This window comes from Punica granatum, chromosome 4 (assembly GCF_007655135.1).
Source record: "Punica granatum isolate Tunisia-2019 chromosome 4, ASM765513v2, whole genome shotgun sequence".
NCBI classification, from domain to species: domain Eukaryota; kingdom Viridiplantae; phylum Streptophyta; class Magnoliopsida; order Myrtales; family Lythraceae; genus Punica; species Punica granatum.
In genome coordinates, this window is record NC_045130.1 from 12,887,939 (window position 1) to 12,909,609 (window position 21,671).

General features: G+C 39.5%; 2 protein-coding genes across 2 annotated transcripts; both read right to left on the bottom strand.

Moving 5' to 3' along the window:
* Positions 1-97: 97 nt before the first annotated feature.
* Positions 98-4,211, bottom strand: LOC116204780 (uncharacterized zinc finger CCHC domain-containing protein At4g19190). The gene is made up of 7 exons (XM_031537064.1): positions 3,794-4,211; positions 3,621-3,683; positions 2,991-3,133; positions 2,726-2,848; positions 1,884-2,085; positions 1,199-1,313; positions 98-1,075 (listed from the first exon to the last, which is right to left on the bottom strand). The coding sequence occupies exons 1-7, from the start codon at positions 4,016-4,018 to the stop codon at positions 396-398; spliced, it is 1,551 nt and encodes a 516-aa protein (XP_031392924.1). The 5' UTR covers positions 4,019-4,211; the 3' UTR covers positions 98-395.
* Positions 4,212-7,921: 3,710 nt separating this feature from the next.
* Positions 7,922-9,265, bottom strand: LOC116205314 (probable receptor-like protein kinase At1g33260). Its single transcript, XM_031537884.1, has one exon. It carries the CDS (start codon positions 9,165-9,167, stop codon positions 8,064-8,066), a length of 1,104 nt encoding a protein of 367 aa, XP_031393744.1. The 5' UTR covers positions 9,168-9,265; the 3' UTR covers positions 7,922-8,063.
* Positions 9,266-21,671: the final 12,406 nt, after the last annotated feature.

Consider the following 21,671-nt stretch of genomic DNA (forward strand, 5'->3'; position numbering starts at 1 on the left):
GGCAGATTCGAGCTTAGCAGTTCGGGTTAGACCCAGTCAGTCGTCTCTCTTCGTCTACCTCTCTTCTGAAATTTCAAAAACTATTTCATGACAAATATTATTTTTGAAACATCTACCGAGTAATTGCTAACATTAAGAATCAAACTGACACTCTTGCAGATGTTAACGACTTAAGTGATACATGAGATTCGATGCATATATCTGAGCTCCTTCCGACCTCCACAACCAGTCCACACCAACACCCTCCCAACAAACCAACTCTTTTGGTCCACATTTCTCGACAATCTATCCGCCTTGCCTACGGTGATCAAATGAAAATCTATACAGAGCAGGAAGAGAGTAACAGTATAGGAAAACTCAAACAAGAAGATCCCACTCCTCTTTGATATTTAATCTCAATGGTGATGCCGTCGATGGCTTTTCCTTCTACGATGATCATCTGAATCGAAATTTTCAGATTTTCTATGCAACCTCCTCTCTTTACTACTACTCCTTCGGTGTCCATGAATGTGCTGCCTATCAATGTCATCTTCGGACGAACTAGAATAAGAATGTCTCTTCTTGTTCTTCTTACTTCTGCTGTGTCTCTCATATGAGTCATACTCCTTTTCCAAATAGGCATCAGTTTTCCTGTTCCTGCGAGTTCTATCATGCCTATCTGTACCATCTTCGGATGATTCTGAAAAATAATGCATCTTCTTGCTCTTCTTACTTCTATTATTGCTCTCATCTTCATCTTCTGATGAACTCGAATTCGCATTGGTTTTCCTTTTCCTTTGAGCTCCATGGTGCCTACCAGGGTCAGAATCTTCCGATGAATGAGACCGCCTGCCCCTGCTCTTCTCCCGATGCCTCGCTTTGGGCACCGAATCTTCAGATGAAGCAGACTCAGAATCGCTCCACCTTTTCTTGTGGTGCTTCTTGTCTTGTTTGTCGGACTTCCTCCTCTCATTTTCAGAGGGCGGAGATGTCTCTCTGTGCTTACTTTTCTTTGAGGACTTCCTTTTCTTTGGTTTGCTTGCAGAGAAGTTAGTAAGAAGATCAGGAATATTGATGCTCTCACCACCAAGAAAGCCTACATGTATATTAGATATAACACTTATAATTAATAAGAAGATCAGGAATATTGTTGTTCTTAGAACCTAGCACAAGCTGACAAATGAAAGAGTGAAAGTGGAAGAGATTGAAAATCGCATACCTCCATACTCATCGAATATGTCCTCAGCGACTATTTGCTGGTTGGGATCGTCAGGATCAAACCCTCCTCGAGGAGGACTCATTCCAGGTCTCTGTTTCAGCTCCCACTTCAGTGGCTGCAATTTCAGGAAGACATCAAAATATCAAAACTAATAATAAGAACCAATCACCCAGAAAAACAATGTGTCAGCTTTCCAAAGAAAGGAAGGACGTAGTATGTGCTCGTAGAAGTTCGATTGTGGATGTAATAATCAACCTAATAGAACATCTAAGTTCTACATGATATTCCTATTTGCCACAAATTTGCACATCATGACAGTTGCGCTCAAGTTCAATCACCAGCTAAGGCATCATGAAGATCAGACTTCAAAATAACACCAAAAACGGAGAAGACAAAAACATTCACCTGACAGCTAGAGCTAGGTGTAAAATGCTTTCCATAGCACACCTCCATCAGAAAGAGAGAAGGTGCAAGAGGCGGTGACAGTGTTCCTATGGAATTACTATTCCTCACATCTAACCAGAACTATGACTGGCCAAGGGAAACGAAAGAAAATTACCTTCCTATGGAATTAGTATTCCACACATTTAACCAAAACATCCTGTACAGGATCGTAGGAAAATGAAAGAACAGGCCCTTACAACTGGCCTCTCAAGCAAAAAGAAAGAAAATTACTTAGACTCACCTCAGAAGGATCCTGCTGAGCCAAGATTGCATTCAAAGGATCATCCCTCTTTATACGGCTCTCCTCATTGGGCATTATCACATCCTTCAGTGGGCATTCACGATCACCGCTTTGGTGACCATAATTTCCACATCTTACACATTTGACGTTACGCACCTCAACACCAAAGGGCTTCGCCCTCGCAGCAATGCCAGTATCTAGCCTGAAATAACACCATAATATCAATGTATTAGATATTAGACAGTAACCTCGGATATGATTAAAAATAACTAGGGAAGCAAAATTTCCTAAAATCCCAAGTTTCAACTAAATAATTGTTCACTACATGAGCGAGCAGCCTTCACTAAAATCAAAATAATTGCAAAATTCTACAGTGCAATGCAACTCTGACAAAAAATTAGATGGCACATATGAGAAGAATTCTTTGGTTTGTCAATAAATTGCTCAAAGTTTTAGCACTCCTAACTACATATTAAGGCATTCTGTTTAAAGGAAGAACGATGCCCCACGTTATCACAGAAATGACAACAATGCCATCTCAAGTAGCTCACATCCATTGCCAAGATTTTTCATCCCCAAAACAATGCTTAATACTTGTATTCGAACAACTTTCATATCATTGCATGCTTAACTCAGCTATTATTCCACAAAATATGAAAAATCAAGTAAAAACTAAAACAAAAAGAACGTAGAAAACTAGTTGAAAGGTCCAGCTTTTATATCATTGTAAAATGTATATCTTTGTTTATTAACTGGCAAAAGAAGATAAACATTTATTGATGGTCACCAAACAGATGCATTTCTATTGGTGCAAACATCAAATACAGGATGGTGGACTATACCTGGGAGCATTTTTTAGTATTTCAAACTCTTCTTCAGTTGGCAGAGGACGTCCAAAAACATCCTTAGGCCTCGGCTTCTTCTTTACCTCGGCTGGTTGATTTGCAGTAATAGATTCAGGTGCCCTATCAATAGTAGAAGACTTTCTGTATTATTTACATGGGGAGAGATGTAATCAAGAAAAAATGCTGCTCAACCGCCAATTAAATGAAAACTTGAAAGAAGACGGTCCCAGCCAAAAAAGTAAATGCAAGAAGTAAGGTTTACTTTGAACTGGAGGGTTCATTTTGGGATGGGTTTCCCTGCTCCTGCTTTTTCCTCTCATCAGCAATCTCCGCAGCCCTGGCACTCTCAGGGTTATAACCGGGTGGGCGAACATACATAAAGCTAACAGCTTTCATCATCTCTACCTGCAAGAACACGACAGGTATAACGCACCAAGTGGAGAAAACTCAGTTATGCATTACATAGTAGAACTACTAGCAGCACTTGGACTTGAATTCGATCAATGATTTGTTCCCTTCTCGAAGTAAACTCTTGCAAATAAGAAATTACAAACACTTAACACTTTATACCGAACTTCAGCATCCTGAAGGAATTTCTTCCCTATCTATTCTGGTCCAGTCAATGTAGTCAAGATAGGATAGAATACCCAATGAAATAAAAAAGAAAAAAAATCCTAACACTTCACCGGAATGCTCGGCTCAGATAAAAATCACCACACTTCTCTTGACTCAATAGCAAATAACAGAAGAAGAGACTTCGTCATAGAATGAAGCTGCTGCAGCTTTATGTTCGTCGAGCAAAATCCTCACTAGTTTGACTAGCTCCAAATCCGAGAGTAACTGGAAAACATATCAAATCTCTGCAATAGAGACCAAAGGTCAAGTGTTTTACCTTCTCCTTCTCCTTCTTGGAGACGAGAGCGCTCTGACGGAAAAACTCCTGTTCTTGCGCATACTGCAGAGGCACCAAAACGAAGACGATGAGCTAACTAACCCCGTAATTTCGGAAATTTTAGGGCAAACACGGAAAGACCGAGAAGGGATGGGAATCAGAAAAGGCGAAACCTCCCGAGCGATTTCTTCGGCACGGCGATCGCGCTGGGCGTGCAGCTGCTCGGCTATCCACTTGCGGCGCTGATTGGGGTAAGAGAGAGGGTGCCATGGCTTCTGGTTGAGGTATGAGTGGCTCCAGGCGGTGCCGGACTTGGTCTTGTAATCGACCTCCCCGCTGCCGTTCTTGTCGGAGAAACGCTTGCTCAGCCTTAGCCCTTCTCCTTCCTCTCCATCCATCGCTCCTCCCTCTGGACCAATCGATGGCTGGTCAGGGTATTGATTTCAGCTTCCTGCTCCGTCCGCAACTCTTCCTTCCTCTCTGGTCTCCTCCAACGGTACGTGCTGGGTGCGGGTGGATGGTTCTTTTCTTGTCGAGCAGCAGGGTCGAGTCTATAGTAGCGATCGGCTCGGATCGGTACGGCTTCCCCGACGTTGCAGCCGGTTTGGTTTTGCAATCAAGATAACTTTAACTCAACAGTGCAAAATAAAAATCAATAAAATCATAATAATTATTTTGTCGAGTTGCTATTTCCCCCATTAAATTGAGCCATTTTTTTTCGAATGGATCTGTTATCTGGAAGTCCAATTGAACTTCAACTAATTCAGTCGAGTTGACCTATCAAGGGTAATGCTATCTCAACGTTAATTAATCACCTTAAATATATTTTTCTTCTTAATCTATATTCATTTGCAATTAGTCTATCCCACTTTACGAAAAGCCCCTATATATGGTTCTGATCATTCCCAATAATTTACCTTTTTTTATCCTATAGTAATTATATATTCACTCCTTAGATTATAAGGACATAGTACTTTCACCCCTAAATTATTTTTTTGGGCACTTTTACCTCCTTAATTATAGTGCAGGATCGGCAAAAGCAATACTATGGCGTGGGAAAATGTACCTACACAACTTTGAGGAAGGGGTCTTAGTGTAGTGATACAAGGCTCCGCTCGGAATTAAAAAAGTCTTGCATTCGATCCTCACCAGGGACTTATGTGCCCCTTTTTTTGGTTTTATTTTCCTTATACTAGGTATATGTGCCTCACTTATTACCCAAAGAAAAATGTACCGACACAACTTGCATCAAAATGAAAGGACGAAACACACATAGAAAGCTGTAGGTGGAAAGTTCATAGGAAATCCTACTTCTATGTGATAGGAAGTTGTAGCCCATGAATTTCTAGGGTTAATGCAAGTGGATAAAATGCGTGTATATTTTGTGAGTAGTTCTCGAGAATTGGAGCATCAAATCTCCCCTTACACACGTAGTCTTTGTGAGACCACCCACACACATGCTTACACTTAGATTTATGAAGTGTTCATGGGATAGGGAGAACAAACTTATCATCGAAAAAAAAAAAAAAAATAAAGGGTTGTAGCCCATGGCAAGGAAACATCGATAAGCACAATATAAGTACCATATCTAAGCCTTTTAAGCTTGAAATCAACTAGTTTTGACGAGGATAGCCTGCTACCTTCGTCGTATGAAGACCATAATTCAATGGTAATTACTTGAACGGGGAAACACGTGGCGTAACTTTCGAGTCTTATTGATGCATTATACCAAGGGAGTAACAATGGAATTGCTAAATAAACAAAATATATCTTGCTTGTGCATGTCTCATTAACCAGATGCATCATCATGGATCGTCTTGCACTCGCTAATAGCCATAGTGAATCCCTTCCAAACGCAAGTGGCAATCGAGTGACCAAAGCACCTTAGTGTGCAAGGCCGGTTGGGCTCATCGTCAGCGTCCTTCAAGATTGTGTACACCACTGCACCTGTGAGAGCCCCCAACATAGGTGCAACCATGTATATCCCTAAGCTTGTGTAATGCCCTGTGGCCATTGCAGGGCCAAGGGTCCTCGCAAGGTTCATTAATGCACCCATATACGACCTACAAATTCAATCAACGAACGCCAGAGTCGGTACAAGGAACGCAATGGAATGAAAAGTAATTAATTCTATACAAATACAATGCTAATGGTATTGAATGGAAAGATTTATTTCTTGGGTTGGTATTAAATATATTACGTATTTAAAATTATAAGGGAAGACTATTTATCTTCTTGGTTCTCAAGTAAGAGTATATGTCATTGGTAAAGGTATGCATGGGTATGAAATAGAATCGGAATCGGTTGGAACCTACCATAACAGGTAAATTTTGGGTAATACTTGTTAAGAAAATGATAGGATCCGGATAGGAAAATTGAGAATCAGTGAAATCCAGTTCTGATTCCAGCTTATAAGGTACTCAGAACCTAAACCGAAATCTAGAACCAAATTGTTCTCTATATATGTTACTATATTACGTATGTGTATATATATATATATATATGTTATGACTGAAAAAGGCAAATATTACTGAGGAAAACAAACCTACCAAAAGAAAAAATGCAAAATTGTATCATTAAAAAAAGAAGGAAAAAATATATGACATAGGAGAAAATTTAAAATGATCATATCTCAAATGACGTGGTGATGAAGAACCAATAAAAATTTTTTAATGAAGAATAATTATGGAAATTATCCGAGTGATTAGTACCAAATTCCTAGTTTCATGCAATTTAATTGGTGTTTCCCCACGCCACATGACAAGGTAGAATCACCTAATAACTTCTCATGACATAGTAACCTTTTGCTTTTATATCAATTTTATCACAACCTTTAACAATTGCACTATATAACACATCATTTAAGGTGTAGTATCAATCATAATACAATCTTTGCTTTTATATTAATTTTATCATAACCTCAGCACATCGTTTAGAGTATAGTATCAATTATGGCATGCATGACGTCAAATTTTTCTTAAAAATTAAATGGAATACTGATATGGCGTATTTGTGGATGAATAGTGGGTATAGACTCTTGCCACACATGAAATTACCCATATTCCGACATATCCGGCGCCCTTTTACCCACTCGACTCCCTCACCATCATTAGCCCAATCCTATTCCCGTCCTTCTACACATCTCATGCATCACTGCAGCCCCAAATTTCTCTTAAGTTTAGCCTTTTGCCCTTTCTTCCCCCTCTTCACCCACGAGCTTGTCAATATCTCTCTCTTCACACTTCTACCTCGTTTGTTCCCATAGAAGAAAACAAATTAATGTTTGCATTTTATTTGACAAGTATGAGCTTTCCTTTTTTCTCCCTAACAATTTTTCATCCATTATTCACTATATAAACTGCAATAAGTTCAGTATGTGATTTTTTCATTTTATTGATGGTGTTGTTGTTTTTCAGAAAGAGTAATTCCGTATGTAAAGAGCCGGGAATGAGATTCGAGTATTGACAATGAAGGAGTCGGGTGGATAAAAGGACACCGGACGGGTTAGAATATGAGTTATTCCGAATGTGTTAAGACTCTAGACCCACTATTCATCGACACATGCCACACGTCAGTTTTCCATTTAATTTTTACGTCCTTAGACATCTCTTCCATGTGAGGAATATTCAACTTCCAGATAGAGAGCTCACGTCCATATCTTCCATGCAATCCGCTGCAATGAAGTAGAAATAAGATATTTCCAAATTATGATGCACACTACCATCCTCTCCGCTTCGTGCAATATTTGGACGCAATTTATGATGATCTCTCGCATGGAAATTACTTATGGCACACTTAATCTGCGTACGTGCCCAATATCTCTTCCACATTCGTTCTTGCCAAGTTTGGAAGAGTCCGCAATTTTCCTCTATGAGCTGCCAACCCATTTCACATCGGTCCGAGTCAGGTGTTGCCGAGACTTTGGATCGGTTTTATCAAGGGTTTCGATCATGGGCCACTCCTAGTTGGGCCGGTCTCCTGGGCTTTATACGTCTAAGCCTCATTTATCGCGAAGTGCGGAAAATGAATGAAAATAAAATCTAGCAATAAACTGAGAACCGAGGCTTCTCTCGTACTGCGGTTTGGAATTGTTCCAACCGATACGATGATTGTTCAACACAGACCATTGGCAACAATAAAATGAGAAAATACCTCTCAGACATTCTTTCCACAAAATAAACTCAAATTAAATGTCATGTAATCACAGACAACCTCAGATCATACCAGAGGTCCATAAAAAAGAAACATAAATTAAATACAAAAATAAAAAAAAATTCAAATAATCGGGTTGCACATAGGTATAGTTTCACCACACAGTATGGATCATGTACTTTTTGTTGGCTCAGCCAGTATCAATCATATACACTCAATACTATGTCCTAGAAATACATAAATGGATGATTTACAAAGCCACATTTGTAAGCGACGAGCACGCTAGATAAGTTATTTTGGACAATAAATGGCCATATTTGATGGAGTTTTCCCAAGGCACTCCGGTGAAGACCTGCATAAGGCGACGGATGAGGAGATCTTCTCGTTCATAATCTGAAGCACGCGGCCAGCAGAAGGCCTGAGCACAGGCGACTGGTTGAGACAAAGCTTAGCGATACTAAGCATTTCCCTCGCCTCCTCCACGTCGAACTCCCCTGAGAGCTTTGGGTCCACCATCTCCATCACCTCCTCTGCTGTTCGGCGAGCCAGGTCCTCGAGCACTGGAGCCGCGATTGCAGCCAGAACCTGGCCCCTGTCTGTGCAGAACGCCTCCATCCCCATCACCATTTCCAGCACTATCACACCGAAGCTGTACATGTCATTCTTCTTCGATGCGACCCCCGTCCTCAGGTACTGCGGGTCCACATACCCTGGAGACCCCATCATCACGTGCTTTGACCTCGGAGATGGCAGCACCATCGAGGAGAAGCCCAGCTTGGCGAACCCAAAGTCACAGAGTTGGCAGTTGAGGGCGTCATCGAGGAGGATGTTTGAGGACTTGAGGTCCCCGTGGACGACGTGAAGGGCACACTTTTCGTGGAGATACTCCAGGGCCTGGGCCAGTTGGAAGGCTATCCGAATACGGGCCCTCCATGGAAGAGCCGGATGCTGGCTGTGGAGTTTCTCCTGGAGGTTCCCGTTGGAGACGTATTCGAATACAAGCGCCCCGGATTCTGGGTCATCACAATACCCTAGAAAGCCGACTATGTTCTCGTGGTGGAGACGGAGCAAGATGTCCAGCTCTTGCTTGAACGCGAGGTGGATCCGCTCGCTGCCGTAGTGGACTTTGACAGCCGCCAGTCTAGCAGCCGGACCAACGCCACCAGAGAGCCGGCCAAGGTAAACGGTGCTGAACCCTCCGCACCCTATTACCGTGGCAAAGTTCTCCGTGAGCGCCTCTATGTCCGCCCAGCTGTACCTCTTCACCAACTGCAGACTCAACTCGCAGCCACGGCCCGAGCAGCTCTCACAGTCATTGTCTGCAGCGTCACCCCTAGTCGACATGCCACACCGTGCAGCGAGCTTTGACCGGAGATACCTGAGGAAACGCCTCATCTCACAGGAAACTTGGGAAGACAGCAGAGAGGTTGTAAAGAGAGTTATGAGGTCTTATTTTGTAGGATAAAGAGTGGCTGTCACGTCCTTGTTCTGCTCTAAATTGAACCACTCGGAGGGGCTTTGTGTGTGTATTGTATATATACAGAGTAAGTTTGATTAGTACTAAAACAATGTTGTCATCAAAAGATTATTGTATTTTCCTACCGAAAAAAAAAATTATTGTATTTGTTAGTATATGTTGTTGGCATGTCAGTACAGTTAAGCTTATAGGAGTGGTTGCGGGCTGAGGAAGCTGCTGGGGAAGGTGAGTCTGACTTGTGTGTTTTCAAGACATGAGTTCTCATAATGGATAAGAAAATGTATTTAAGAAATTGGATGGAAGCATAGATGACACCGCAACCCGCAGACAGTTCAGAGATCTACAAGAGATACGTATTGGTTGGTTTTGGGTTTGATTGTTTGGGCAAAATGATTTTTATCGGAAAAATGTTGGACTGAAATCGATCGACTCAATTAGTGCTAGCGTATAACAATTTAGTGTCATTTCGACTGAGACAATGATGGTTTGATACGAATCATTAGCAATAACACATGGTTCATCCCCAATTGTACTGTTTCCAAATGGTAAGCTGTCTTCTGGGTGGTGTTACGATATTTAGTAAGATATGTGGTTCGGTTAATTTAGCTGCCACTGGATTGTACGTGGCTCGTCATTGTGGAACGAAAGCATAGACACGCTTGGAGGGTGTGGTTAATATGCAGTCGAGGTTCCCGTGGGCTAGCAGACAATCAATGCAAAGTAATAACCTCAATTATTCAGTATATCGAATTTGTTCGATTGATTGGGAAATTTCTCTTTGATATTTCGCCGCCTACCAAAAAAAAAAAAAAAGGTGGTTGATGAAACCTAAGTAGGAACTGCAAAGGTTCATCCATCCATCTTCATGTAGGAGAACCCGTACGTGCACAGAAAGGTAGAGAGGTAGGCGAGAAGGCAGAATTAGACATGTATGTCTCGGATATCCTCGTCATCTGCAATTGGTGGAGGGACATGAAGATTGTGAGATGAAGCTTCTTAAGTTGCTAAGGGACAAGAAAACATGTGGGTGGATTATATTGGTTTTTGCATATTATAAATAATTAATCATTTTGCCTGAACAATGAAAAATCTAAATAATAAAGAATAGAAAAGATAGATCGCGTCTTAGAGGAAAGAGACAATTTGCTTGAAATCTATTTAGCCAGTCATGGCAGGCGGCTTCTGTATCATATTTTATTTGTTTTTGTTTTCTCATTGGGTTAAGTGATTTAGTTAACATGACTTCGTGTGATCATGATACGTTTAATATTTTCAGTTTAAGTGTTTAGTATTTTCAATAATCATAATAGATATAAATGTTTTTTTGCTTCTACTTTCAATTTAAGTATTTAATATTACGATTGAAATGTTTAGTATTTTATATAATGCATCACAAATAGCAAAAGTACTACACATTTAAACTAAAATGTTAAACATTTAAACTAAAATATTAAGTGTGTCATGGTGACACGGAATCATATTAGAAATTTCCTCACGTTAAGATATCAATTGTACACTTTGCCAACACAAGGACTTCTTTTTTGCTGCGGGATGGGACTTGAGAAATCCGTATCCTGCACTTAGTGGAGATCAAAATGAGATAATAGGAACTCATTAACAAGATAATCCTACTTAGTGGGGGAGTTGATTCGGATTAGGATGTAATTTTTCATGCTTTAATTTTGAATTTACGAAGTTACCATCAAGGGGAGTGTACCCAAGGGGGAAGCGGAGAGGGGCTATGTGGCAAGAGCTCACCAGGACCTTGGGCTCGGGGTCCAACTTGGTTGTTTCTGCCGAACTAGCCAAAAACTTGAATTCCTTGTATTCTCTGAGTTTTTTTTTTCTTTTTCATTCTAGGCAAAATTATAGTGAAAATCTTAAAACACGCAAAAAAATTGAATTTTGATCATAAATGTATTAGTTTGACTTAAATAGTCCTAAATATTTAGTCCACTAGATACTTTTGCTCTAAAATCAGAACTAAAAGTTAACGGCATTAAATCAATCACGTGGCACCTCCTGGTTGATTGCATAAGATGCTTCTGGCGACCTCCGTCCGGGAAGACTCCCCTCCCCCCTCTCTTTTTGATTTTTTTAATTTTACCTTTTTTTTCAAAATTTTTAAATTAATAATATTATTCAACAAATTAGGGAAAACCGTGTGAATCGATTTAACACCGTTATCTTCTAATTACGATTTTTGCCAAAAGTATTTAAGGAGCTAACCTTTAGGACAACGTGGGCCAAACATACATATATGACTAAAATTCAACTTTTTGTATAGTTTTAGTACTTTTACTGTAAATTATCGTTCGTTTTATTGTTATTTTCAATGTATTTTTTTTTCTGTGTGAACTATCTTTTGTGTATAATTGAAAACCCATTCTGACCCATGAACACGTCCCTCATTTTTTTCTGCATGCGATTAATTGTGTACCAAAATCCAATTACATATAATAATTTAAATTGATTCAAGTGATTTAGCATCTGACCTCTTTAATCATGATCATAAGTTTGAGTTTTGTTAATGAAGAAAATCTATAATAGGGAGAATTTTAGGTTATAAAATCTATGACGACCCACCCAGTCTGCACAACAATTGGCCTCTCGATAACGATGCCTGATTATCTCAACAGTCCGTTCCTTCTCCAAAGGGCGCCGAATGCAAGCATACCGGAAATCAAGTTCTGCACCACTTCAGAGTCTACCTTGATTGTCAAACACCGGAAATCTAAGTTCCAAGCATGCTCCAGGCCGATAAGAGCCGTCCATAGCCCCGCCGAAACTGCCAAGGCCCAACCAATATTATGAATGAACCCTAAGATCCAGCGTCCATTCTTATCCCGTAGCACTCCACCACAGCCAGTCAGCCCTGGATTACGTCGAGAAGCTTCGTCCGTGTTGAGTTTAATCCAGCCAGGAGGGGGAGGCTACCACTGGATCCACTTCCATCCCCTCTCAGCTCTAGTAGCTCTCGGAATACACTGCCCAGCTCGTTAGAAGGACGAGGCCACTCTCAATATCGTCGTACCCTCCCTAGGTGGTCTCCTAAATCCTCCTCAAATAACTCCTTATTACGCCATGAGCAAAACAGCCAACATCCCACAGCAAAAACTCTCGACCGACAACTCTACTGGTACCTTTCTTCAACAATCCGGCCGGGAAAGGAAGAGAAAGGATGGAATGTAAACGAGCGAGACAATCTTTAGGCAAACATCGCGAGTCTTGATGCAGTCATGTAAGACACGTAGGACAGTCTCCTCGGCACGGGAACAACGATGGCACACTCTTGAAGTAGAAATGTGATGAACAGCTCGAAGAGCGGAAGAAAAGATTCTTGTGGATGAAAAGATTCTTTTTTCTTACTAAGTCAACATATGATCAATGGATGGATCGTTAATATCTGTCAAAAATGAGGTTGATTGTCGTTTAACAAGACCTCAAGGAAAGAGCTAGACTACATTTTACCCTAAGCGGCCGTTTGGTTCAATATAAAGTGGAAACTTTACATTGTAAAGTCCAACCTTTATATCATATTGTATAGCGTTTGGTTATAAAGCCGACCATTCTGATCACTTGCCCCAGTTAAAACTTTGTAATCACTTCCCGAGTTAAAACTTCACAACCGTGATTGGTAAATATTTGCATCCGAAGCACAAAAAATTCTCAAATTACAATAAAATTATCGTTATGGGACATACACCTTATTTCTATAAAAATAAATCATTTATATTTGTCACTCACATTCCCTGTAATTCAATTTATTTACCAAACATAATAATCTCATATTTGACATGCAATCCGGAAAAAAATAATTTCATAGTCAAAATATTCCCCGATCATCATATTATCCGTAATTTAACAATACTTAAATCAAACGTCACCTTAAAAAAAGATATGGAAAAACCCCTCAGGCAACTCATGGCGGCTATTTATGCATTTCAGTGACATTAGGTTCAAATTCCCTTGGACAAGACCACAATATCTATTCCTGTTAATCCCGTAGGTCAAACTTGAATAATTTGCCTTCGAGTCACTCCTATATGAGAAGAATAGCTCGAACACCTCCTAATTGTCCAAAGAAGAAAATAGTGAAATTAATTTAAATGGGGTGCAATCAGGATCAGGCAATTCTTCCTTCCTTTTCTTTCTCTTTTTGAAATTTCTATGGTAATATGAGCTGGCCATATAGACCCAGCATGCCTCACCGTTGAATCTCATGAGTTATGACAGATAATTTTATGAGATCCAACAGATAAATCCCGAGATCACACATCCTCCAAATGATTTTGATTAATTTTACTGTCACTTTTAATTTTCTAGACTAAACTTATTGATTTTTCTTCCAATGCGAGGGAAATTTAAAACTAAAATAAAATACACAGATAGTTCCATTGATAATATACTAGCATAGAACTTCTTTTTATTCTTAGATTAGAACATATACCACTACATTACAATGTCTTCCTATTATTGAATTTTTCAACTTTGTTGTGATAGTTAACTGTGTATTTTTGTATAAATCCATATTCAAAACAATTTTATTATTTCCGTAATTTAGCCCAATTTAAATTTTGTTTCTGACAACATATATGCGATAGAGACCAGAGAATATGCACACATATTCTCCATGCAGGTTATTAAAAGAATAACCAGCAGTGACAAAAGTCAGAGTGCGTTTCACCGATTAGAAGCTAGTCATTTTCTCGATATATGGAATATTGGATCATATACATAAAGGGTTGGTGTATGGTATACAGAGTTGAAAATGCAAGTACAGTACATGTAAGTAAATTATTTGTACTTTTTAAAATAAATTATATGATCTCAAATAAATTTTTTTGAGTCATATATATTTAATTGAAAATTTTCAAGTAAATATTTGTATGTATTTTATATGCACGTATCATAGTATTTTCAATATATGAGCGGTCCGCGAGGTCTGACCCGATACTTTTTAGTACAAAAAAAAAATGAAGCCATACATTTGTACGAAAATAAAATGAACCCATACATTTAATAAAGTTGCATAGTTGCAGCATGGCCATACGGCGAAAGTTTTTTGTTGTTGGATGCCTCGTGGCGAAACTTGCTTAAGCAAAAGGCGTATAAGATTACCAATTCACCTATATATATATATATATATATATGTGTGTGTGTGTGTTATTAATTATAACAAAATTATGACGAGTCTTTCTTCGTGACGAAATGGCACCACGCTCGGAGAATGATCGATTGTACCTTATGATGTGATATATTTTTTTCTTTAGTACATTTAGAAGGTTAGCTCCTATGGGGAAAAAAGAGGCATTGTCCATTTACAAAAGCCAAAAGGCAGAGAGTTTTTTTTTTTTTTTTACCTTCTCTCTCTTTTTTCTCCTCTTTTTCCTTTTGGTGCCAAAAGAGGAAGAAAGAGTGGTTAGGGGATGATGATTTCTTCCTATTGATTTATCAAATGGAATGTCAAAGTTGTTAATGAAGGAGCAACACCGTTATCATCATCACATATCACGTATTTTTCTTCGAAATATATAATGATGTTTTATATCTCTCATCCGTCAAACTATATTTTTAATATGACCAATTAAATAATATTCATCACATCATACATATATATATTTTATATATGTTTACGTAATGAACATATTATGTATATAGATGTATGCACATACATATATATATATATGTATATATATTGTGTTTCAGAAGGAACGCATCTCTTGTGATGCTTCTTACTTCTCTTGATTAAGCCATATGACATCAGGCGCAATTTTTCCTATATCAAGAATGCCTAGCATCCTGAATGACATAATAACTTTGTTTTTTTTTTTTGGTCAATTAATAAATAAATTAAAGTTTTATTTTAATTACATTCGAAGCATGCCATTCTTCCTTGTTTACTTTGAAGAGTTCCTACCAACATCATCTTCTAAAATTCCTTTCATTATAAAATTTAATTTTGGAACAAAGACATTCTGAATTCTGTATTTAATATTTGAATTCTTAATGTTAAAACTGGCATATGTTTATGCCATTGCATTTGATAATGCGACCTACTATTAATTTGTTATCACTTGTCTGAGCGCAATATATTAGTCCACATTTTCAAGAGAACATTTTTTCTCAGTCATTTTCAAGAGAATATTTCTGCCTTCTTCTATAACCAATATTAATTACAAATATCTAACTATTTTCTCTAACACATTGAATAAGTATTTGCTCAGCTAGCCATGGCTCATGATCATGGTCGTATCAACATGGCGAGGTGGCTCAGGTAAACCGAGAGGAAGTGAGTAGCACTTTTTAACAAAAAAAAAGAAGCGAATAGTATTAAAAATGACCAACCTAGATTTTTGTTCACGTGATAAGAACCATCTTAATTCCTCTTCCGTGATGATCTATCTTGAGTTCCCCAAAATTTATTCTCATTCACATTTTCTTTTTGTAAAATTTTACTGATCCTATAAGTAATTTGACCTATTTTCAATCCAAAAATTTGAGTTAATAGATTGTGATACCTAATTTCTTATAAACTTGTAAAATTCCACTTATATTTTTGATGTGGGTCTTAAGTCATTCTTAACTCTCAACACCCGCCCTTACGTAGCAATGTGTGGTTCATCACGTGCTACGTACTCTTAAATACCTGCCATCAATAACTGACCACGAGCCAAGCATATTTTCTTCCGTGTTCGAACGAAGGGGGACAAACCAAACTAACCATGAGTCCTACACTCATACTTGACTTAACATGAGGCGTATTCTTGGCTTGCCTCGAAACTGGACTTAGCCACACTTGGGCCAACACGGGTGCATTTTTGGCTACCCTCACAAAAATAGACCTTAAACCTGACGTGGTGCAAGTTCATGCATGTGCACGCGGAAGTATAATCCGCTCTAATACCATGTAAAATTTCACTGGACTTAGCCACACTTGGGCCAACACGGGTGCATTTTTGGCTACCCTCACAAAAATAGACCTTAAACCTGACGTGGTGCGAGTTCATGCATGTGCACGCAGAAGTATAATCCGCTCTAATACCATGTAAAATTTCACTGGACTTATAAGTAATTGGGTCAACCTCCAATCTAAAAGCTCGAGCTAATAGGTTGTTATACCCAATCTCTTATAAACTTGTGAAATTCCTTTTATATTTCCGATATGAGACTTAATTCATTCTTAACTCTCGATACCCACCTTCACGTGGCAATGTATGGTCCATCACATACCACGTGCCCTTAGACATTTTTCCTTAATAACTAACCACGAGCCGGGCATATTCTCTTACGTACTTGAGTGAGAGGGACAAACCAAACTAACCATGAGTTTCACACTCGGGCATGTGCTAGTTCCACGGGGCTAACGGAAGCGGAAAAAGAAACAGAAATTCAAAATTTCCTACCCGTGAAACTAATTCCAAGACCTACTAGAAGAATAAGAGTAAATAAAAGCGTACATGGAATATTTAAAATTGTCGACCGAGCATCCCACGCGTGACGCCTCTACTGGAATCCACACCGATTTTGTCGACGAATCTTCGAGATCGGCGATGCTAGCGGCCAACACTCGAAAGAAATACCGATGCGACACCCGAAATTTTCAGACTAATGGACCTAATTTGAATTGAACAATTCAATTCAAATTATTTATATATATATATATATATATGTTCACATATATAAAGCATACACACATGTATATACGTATATGATTATGCATGCATATATATATCCACACACTGTCACATATATATTCAATCCTTTGAGCTATATATATCTATATATATAGAGCTTGGGGGGAGCTTTTCAAGTCCCCTGACCGGTGTGGGATAAGGGAAATTAAGAATTCCAAATTGCCATGTGTCCTCACATGGATCGTGCATCAATTGGGTCCATTTAATCTAATAAATCGAGTCTAATTAATCGACAAATTTAATCTCATTAAATATCCGATTAATCAATCGCACCATAAATCATCTAATCTCTGTTAGACGATTTTATTGTTTCAAAATATCTCGTCGATTTAGTCGTCGTGTGTGACCCTGTAGGTTCCCAATTACGTTGATAGTAATATCGAAATCTCTATTTCAATATTACAAACAGTGAGCGGCATCTAGCAATGCATCACTGTTACTCAAGTAATCGAAAAGTCAATTTCTCGACGAACCTCGTGACCTATATTAATCGTAATATAATCCCTTTGTCCTCTATATCTCTATTGAGCCCAAGGCATGGTCGATGACATCCTTGTATGGCTCAATATCTCTTTTTCTTGGTTTACTGGGTAAGTCTATCAGAACAAATGAGTTCGATATCGCTATATCGACTCATTTGGGTATGCATACACTTTTAGACTTAACCACCAAGTGGCCATGAGATATCGCTCCCGTTTCGTAGGAGGGACAAATTCTATCTTGATCACTCACATTCCTCTCCATGCTCTGTGGTATACCCAATAACTGTCTTTATAACCAGCCTGTTACAGTGGCGTTTGACAGTATCAAAGTATATGACATTACATGTAGGAATCTATGATGACCTCAAGTCAAAGGACCATTACACTATAGTCACTTTGAGATATGCTAATGACAGTCACGTAACAACCCATGTAGCAATCTCATGGCGGGTCAGTCCAATACACATTACTCTTAATGTATACATGTGGTGTGATTTGATATCTCCATATCCATGACCTGTGAGACTTGGTCATCAATCAACACCCACACTAGTCTAACCGTATTATCGTTGTCCTAATTAACGATAATACTTTGACTATGGACATTTAGGAATAATGTTCGGTAATTATAGGATCTCACAATCAAGTCATACTTGATACCTATTGAACATACTATTCCAAGGACATTATTGTGTAAAATCATATTTAACGTAATCTACACAATAACAGAAATGCCTCGTTTTATAATGAAATAGATATCATATTACAGAACTGATTATAGATTGCCTCTAGGACATACACCAATTCCCAACAATCTCCCACTTGCACTAGAGCCAATCTGGCATCTGTCTAATGCCAATAGATCTAGTGTGAGCCTCGTGCTTGCGCTGCACAAGAGGCTTCGTAAGTGGATCTGCGAGATTCTCATCTGTTGGTATTCTGCATATTTTCACATCTCCTCTGTCGATAATCTCGCGAATGAGATGGAAGCGCCTGAGTATATGTTAGGATCGCTGGTGAGACCTGGGTTCCTTAGCTTGCGCAATGGCTCCATTGTTGTCACAATAGAGATCCACTAGGTCTACGATGCTAGGAGCCACAACAAGTTCTTTCACGAACTTCTTGATCCAAACGGCCTCTTTTGCAGCGTTAGAGGCAGCAATATACTCGGCCTCTGTGGTAGAGTCGGCTACTGTCTCCTGTTTGGAACTCTTCCAACTCACAGCACATCCATTCAGGCAGAACACATACCCTGACTGCGATCTACTGTTGTCCTTATCGGTATGGAAGCTAGCATCGGTGTAACCTCTTACAACGAGTTCTTCTTCGCCTCCATATACCAAAAACATCTCCTTAGTCCTTCGTAAGTACTTAAAGATGTTCTTTACTACGATCCAGTGTCTCTCACCTGGATCTGATTGGTATCGACTCGTCATACTCAAAGCATACGAGACATCGGATCGAGTGCATAGCATAGCATACACGATGGATCCAATAGCCGACGCATATGGAATCCTATTCATGCGGTCCCTCTCCTCTCGAGTAGAAGGACTCTGAGCCTTCGAAAGGCTTATGCCATGTAACATAGGCAGCGACCCTTTCTTAGAATCCTGCATGCTAAAACGCCGAAGCACTTTATCTATGTATGCACTCTGACTTAGGCCAATCAGTCTCCTGGATCTATCTCTATAGATCCTAATACCTAGCACGTAGGTAGCTTCGCCTAAGTCCTTCATAGAGAAACACCTTCCTAACCAAGTCATTACAGACTGTAGGGAAGGAATGTCATTCCCTATCAGAAGTATGTCATCTACATATAACACCATGAAGATTACTATGCTCCCACTAACCTTCTTGTAAACACAGGGTTCATCTTCATTCTTGATGAAACCAAACTCTTTGATTGCATCATCAAAACGAAGATTCCAGCTCCTAGAAGCTTGCTTCAGCCCATAAATAGACCGTTGTAGCTTACAAACCTTTTCGGCACTATGTGGATCGACAAAACCCTCAGGTTGCGTCATATACACATCCTCGAGGAGCTTCCCGTTCAGGAAAGCAGTTTTGACATCCATTTGCCAAATCTCATAATCATAATAAGCTGCAATTGCAAGCAAGATCCTTATGGATTTAAGCATAGCCACCGGGGAAAAAGTTTCGTCATAGTCAACACCATGAACTTGTCTGAAACCTTTTGCCACAAGTCGGCCCTTAAAGGTAATCACATTACCGTCCATGTCCGTCTTCTTCTTGAAGACCCACTTACACCCAATGGGTTTTGCCCCTTCAGGTGGATCAACCAAAGTCCATACTTGGTTAGTGTACATGGACTCCATCTCAGATCTCATGGCCACCAGCCATTTCTCAGAGTCAGGGCCTATTACGGCTTCCGCATAGGTTGTAGGCTCATCATCATCTATGAGCAATACGTCATTGTTTTGAGTCACGAGAAATCCATATCTCTCGGGCTCATGATGTATCCTACTAGACCTACGAGGCTCCTGTGTCACCGGTGCAGAAGATTGTGCCACAACACCTTGTGGTACTTGTTCTGCAACATCACCCGTCGATTGGTCAATGTCATTTTGTGGTAGAACTTCCCCAAGGTCTAATTTCCTCCCACTAGTTCCTTTGGAGAGAAACGCTTTCTCAATGAATACCGCAGTTCGAGCGACAAACACTTTGCCCTCTATGGGATTATAGAAATAGTATCTTCGAGTTTCCTTAGGATACCCCACAAAGTAACATTTGTCCGATTTAGGGCCAACCTTATCCGAAGACAATCTCTTCACATAAGCTTCGCAACCCCATATCTTTAGAAAAGACATCTTGGGACGCTTCCCATACCACATCTCATATGGTGTCCTTTCAGCTGACTTCGACGGAGTATTGTTTAATATGAGAGCAGCTGTCTGTAGAGCATATTCCCAGAAGGAGTCAGGTAAGTTTGCATGACTCATCAAAGATCGAACCATATCTAATAAAGTTCGATTCCTCCTTTCAGCTACACCATTCCACTGTGATGTTCCAGGTGGAGTCAGTTGAGATAAAATCTCACACTGTTTAAGATAGTCAGCGAACTCATAGCTCAAATATTCACCTCCTCGATCTGATCGAAGAACTTTAATGCTCTTACCCAACTGATTCTCCTTCATTCTTAAATTCTTTGAACTTTTCAAAGGATTCAAATTTGTGTTTCATCAAATACACATATCCAAATCTACTGAAATCATCAGTAAATGTAATGAAGTAGAGATACCCACCTTTAGCAAGCTTGTTCACTGGTCCACATACATCAGTATGTATGAGAGCCAGATGATCACTAGCTCGCTCACCTTTTCCGGTAAAAGGGGCCTTAGTCATTTTCCCCATTAAGCAAGGTTCGCATGTCTCGATCGATTCTAAATCAAACGAGTCCAGTAATCCATCCTTATGGAGTCTAGAGATGCGATTCTCGCTAATATGGCCTAAACGACAATACCAGAGGTAAGTCGGGTTCGAATCATTAGATTTGAGCCGTTTGGTTTCCACATTATAAATAGGCGTATCTAGATCAAGAATATACAGACCATTACTTAAATGTGCACTGCCATAATATACATCATTCATGTACATAGAATAACACTTGTTCTTGATAGTGAAACAAAATCCCTTCTTGTCCAAACAAGAAACAGATATTATGTTTCTACTAATAGCAGGTACATAATAACAGTCGTTAAGATCTAATACTAGCCCAGTAGGCAAAACTAGGTGATAAGTCCCTACAGTTAATGTAGCAACTCTTGCTCCATTTCCAACTCGTAGGTCCACCTCGCCCTTTGCCAACGATCTACTGTCCTTTAGGTCCTGCATATTTCCACAAATATGAGCACCACACCCGGTATCTAATACCCAAGATGTAGAAGTAGTAGATACATTGATCTCTATAACATGGATACCTGAAGTGGAAGTCTCACTTCCCTTCTTCTTCTTCAACTCCTCCAGGTATATCTTACAATTCCGTTTCCAATGTCCAGTGTTGCCACAATGGAAGCAGTAATCATTCTTCGCCACTTTGGCTTTAGGCTTCAACGCACCCAAGTCATACTTGGATGCACCTTTAGCCCTCTGGCCTTTACTCTTGCCCTTGCCCTTTCTTGTGGTCCCCTGGACCATTAGAACGGACGTCCCCTTGCTGATATCATGCTCAGCTGTTCTCAACATGTTAAGCAGTTCAGGCAATGGTTTATTGTAGTCATTCATA

Excerpts from the sequence above, each read along its gene's own strand:
- LOC116204780 (XM_031537064.1), bottom strand. The coding sequence starts at position 4,018 with ATGGATGGAGAGGAAGGAGAAGGGCTAAGGCTGAGCAAGCGTTTCTCC. Across the intron at positions 2,849-2,990 it reads AATGAACCCTCCAGTTCAAA|GGCACCTGAATCTATTACTG; the intron begins GTAAACCTTACT and ends TACTATTGATAG. Across the intron at positions 2,086-2,725 it reads ATACTAAAAAATGCTCCCAG|GCTAGATACTGGCATTGCTG; the intron begins GTATAGTCCACC and ends GTGTTATTTCAG.
- LOC116205314 (XM_031537884.1), bottom strand. The coding sequence starts at position 9,167 with ATGAGGCGTTTCCTCAGGTATCTCCGGTCAAAGCTCGCTGCACGGTGT.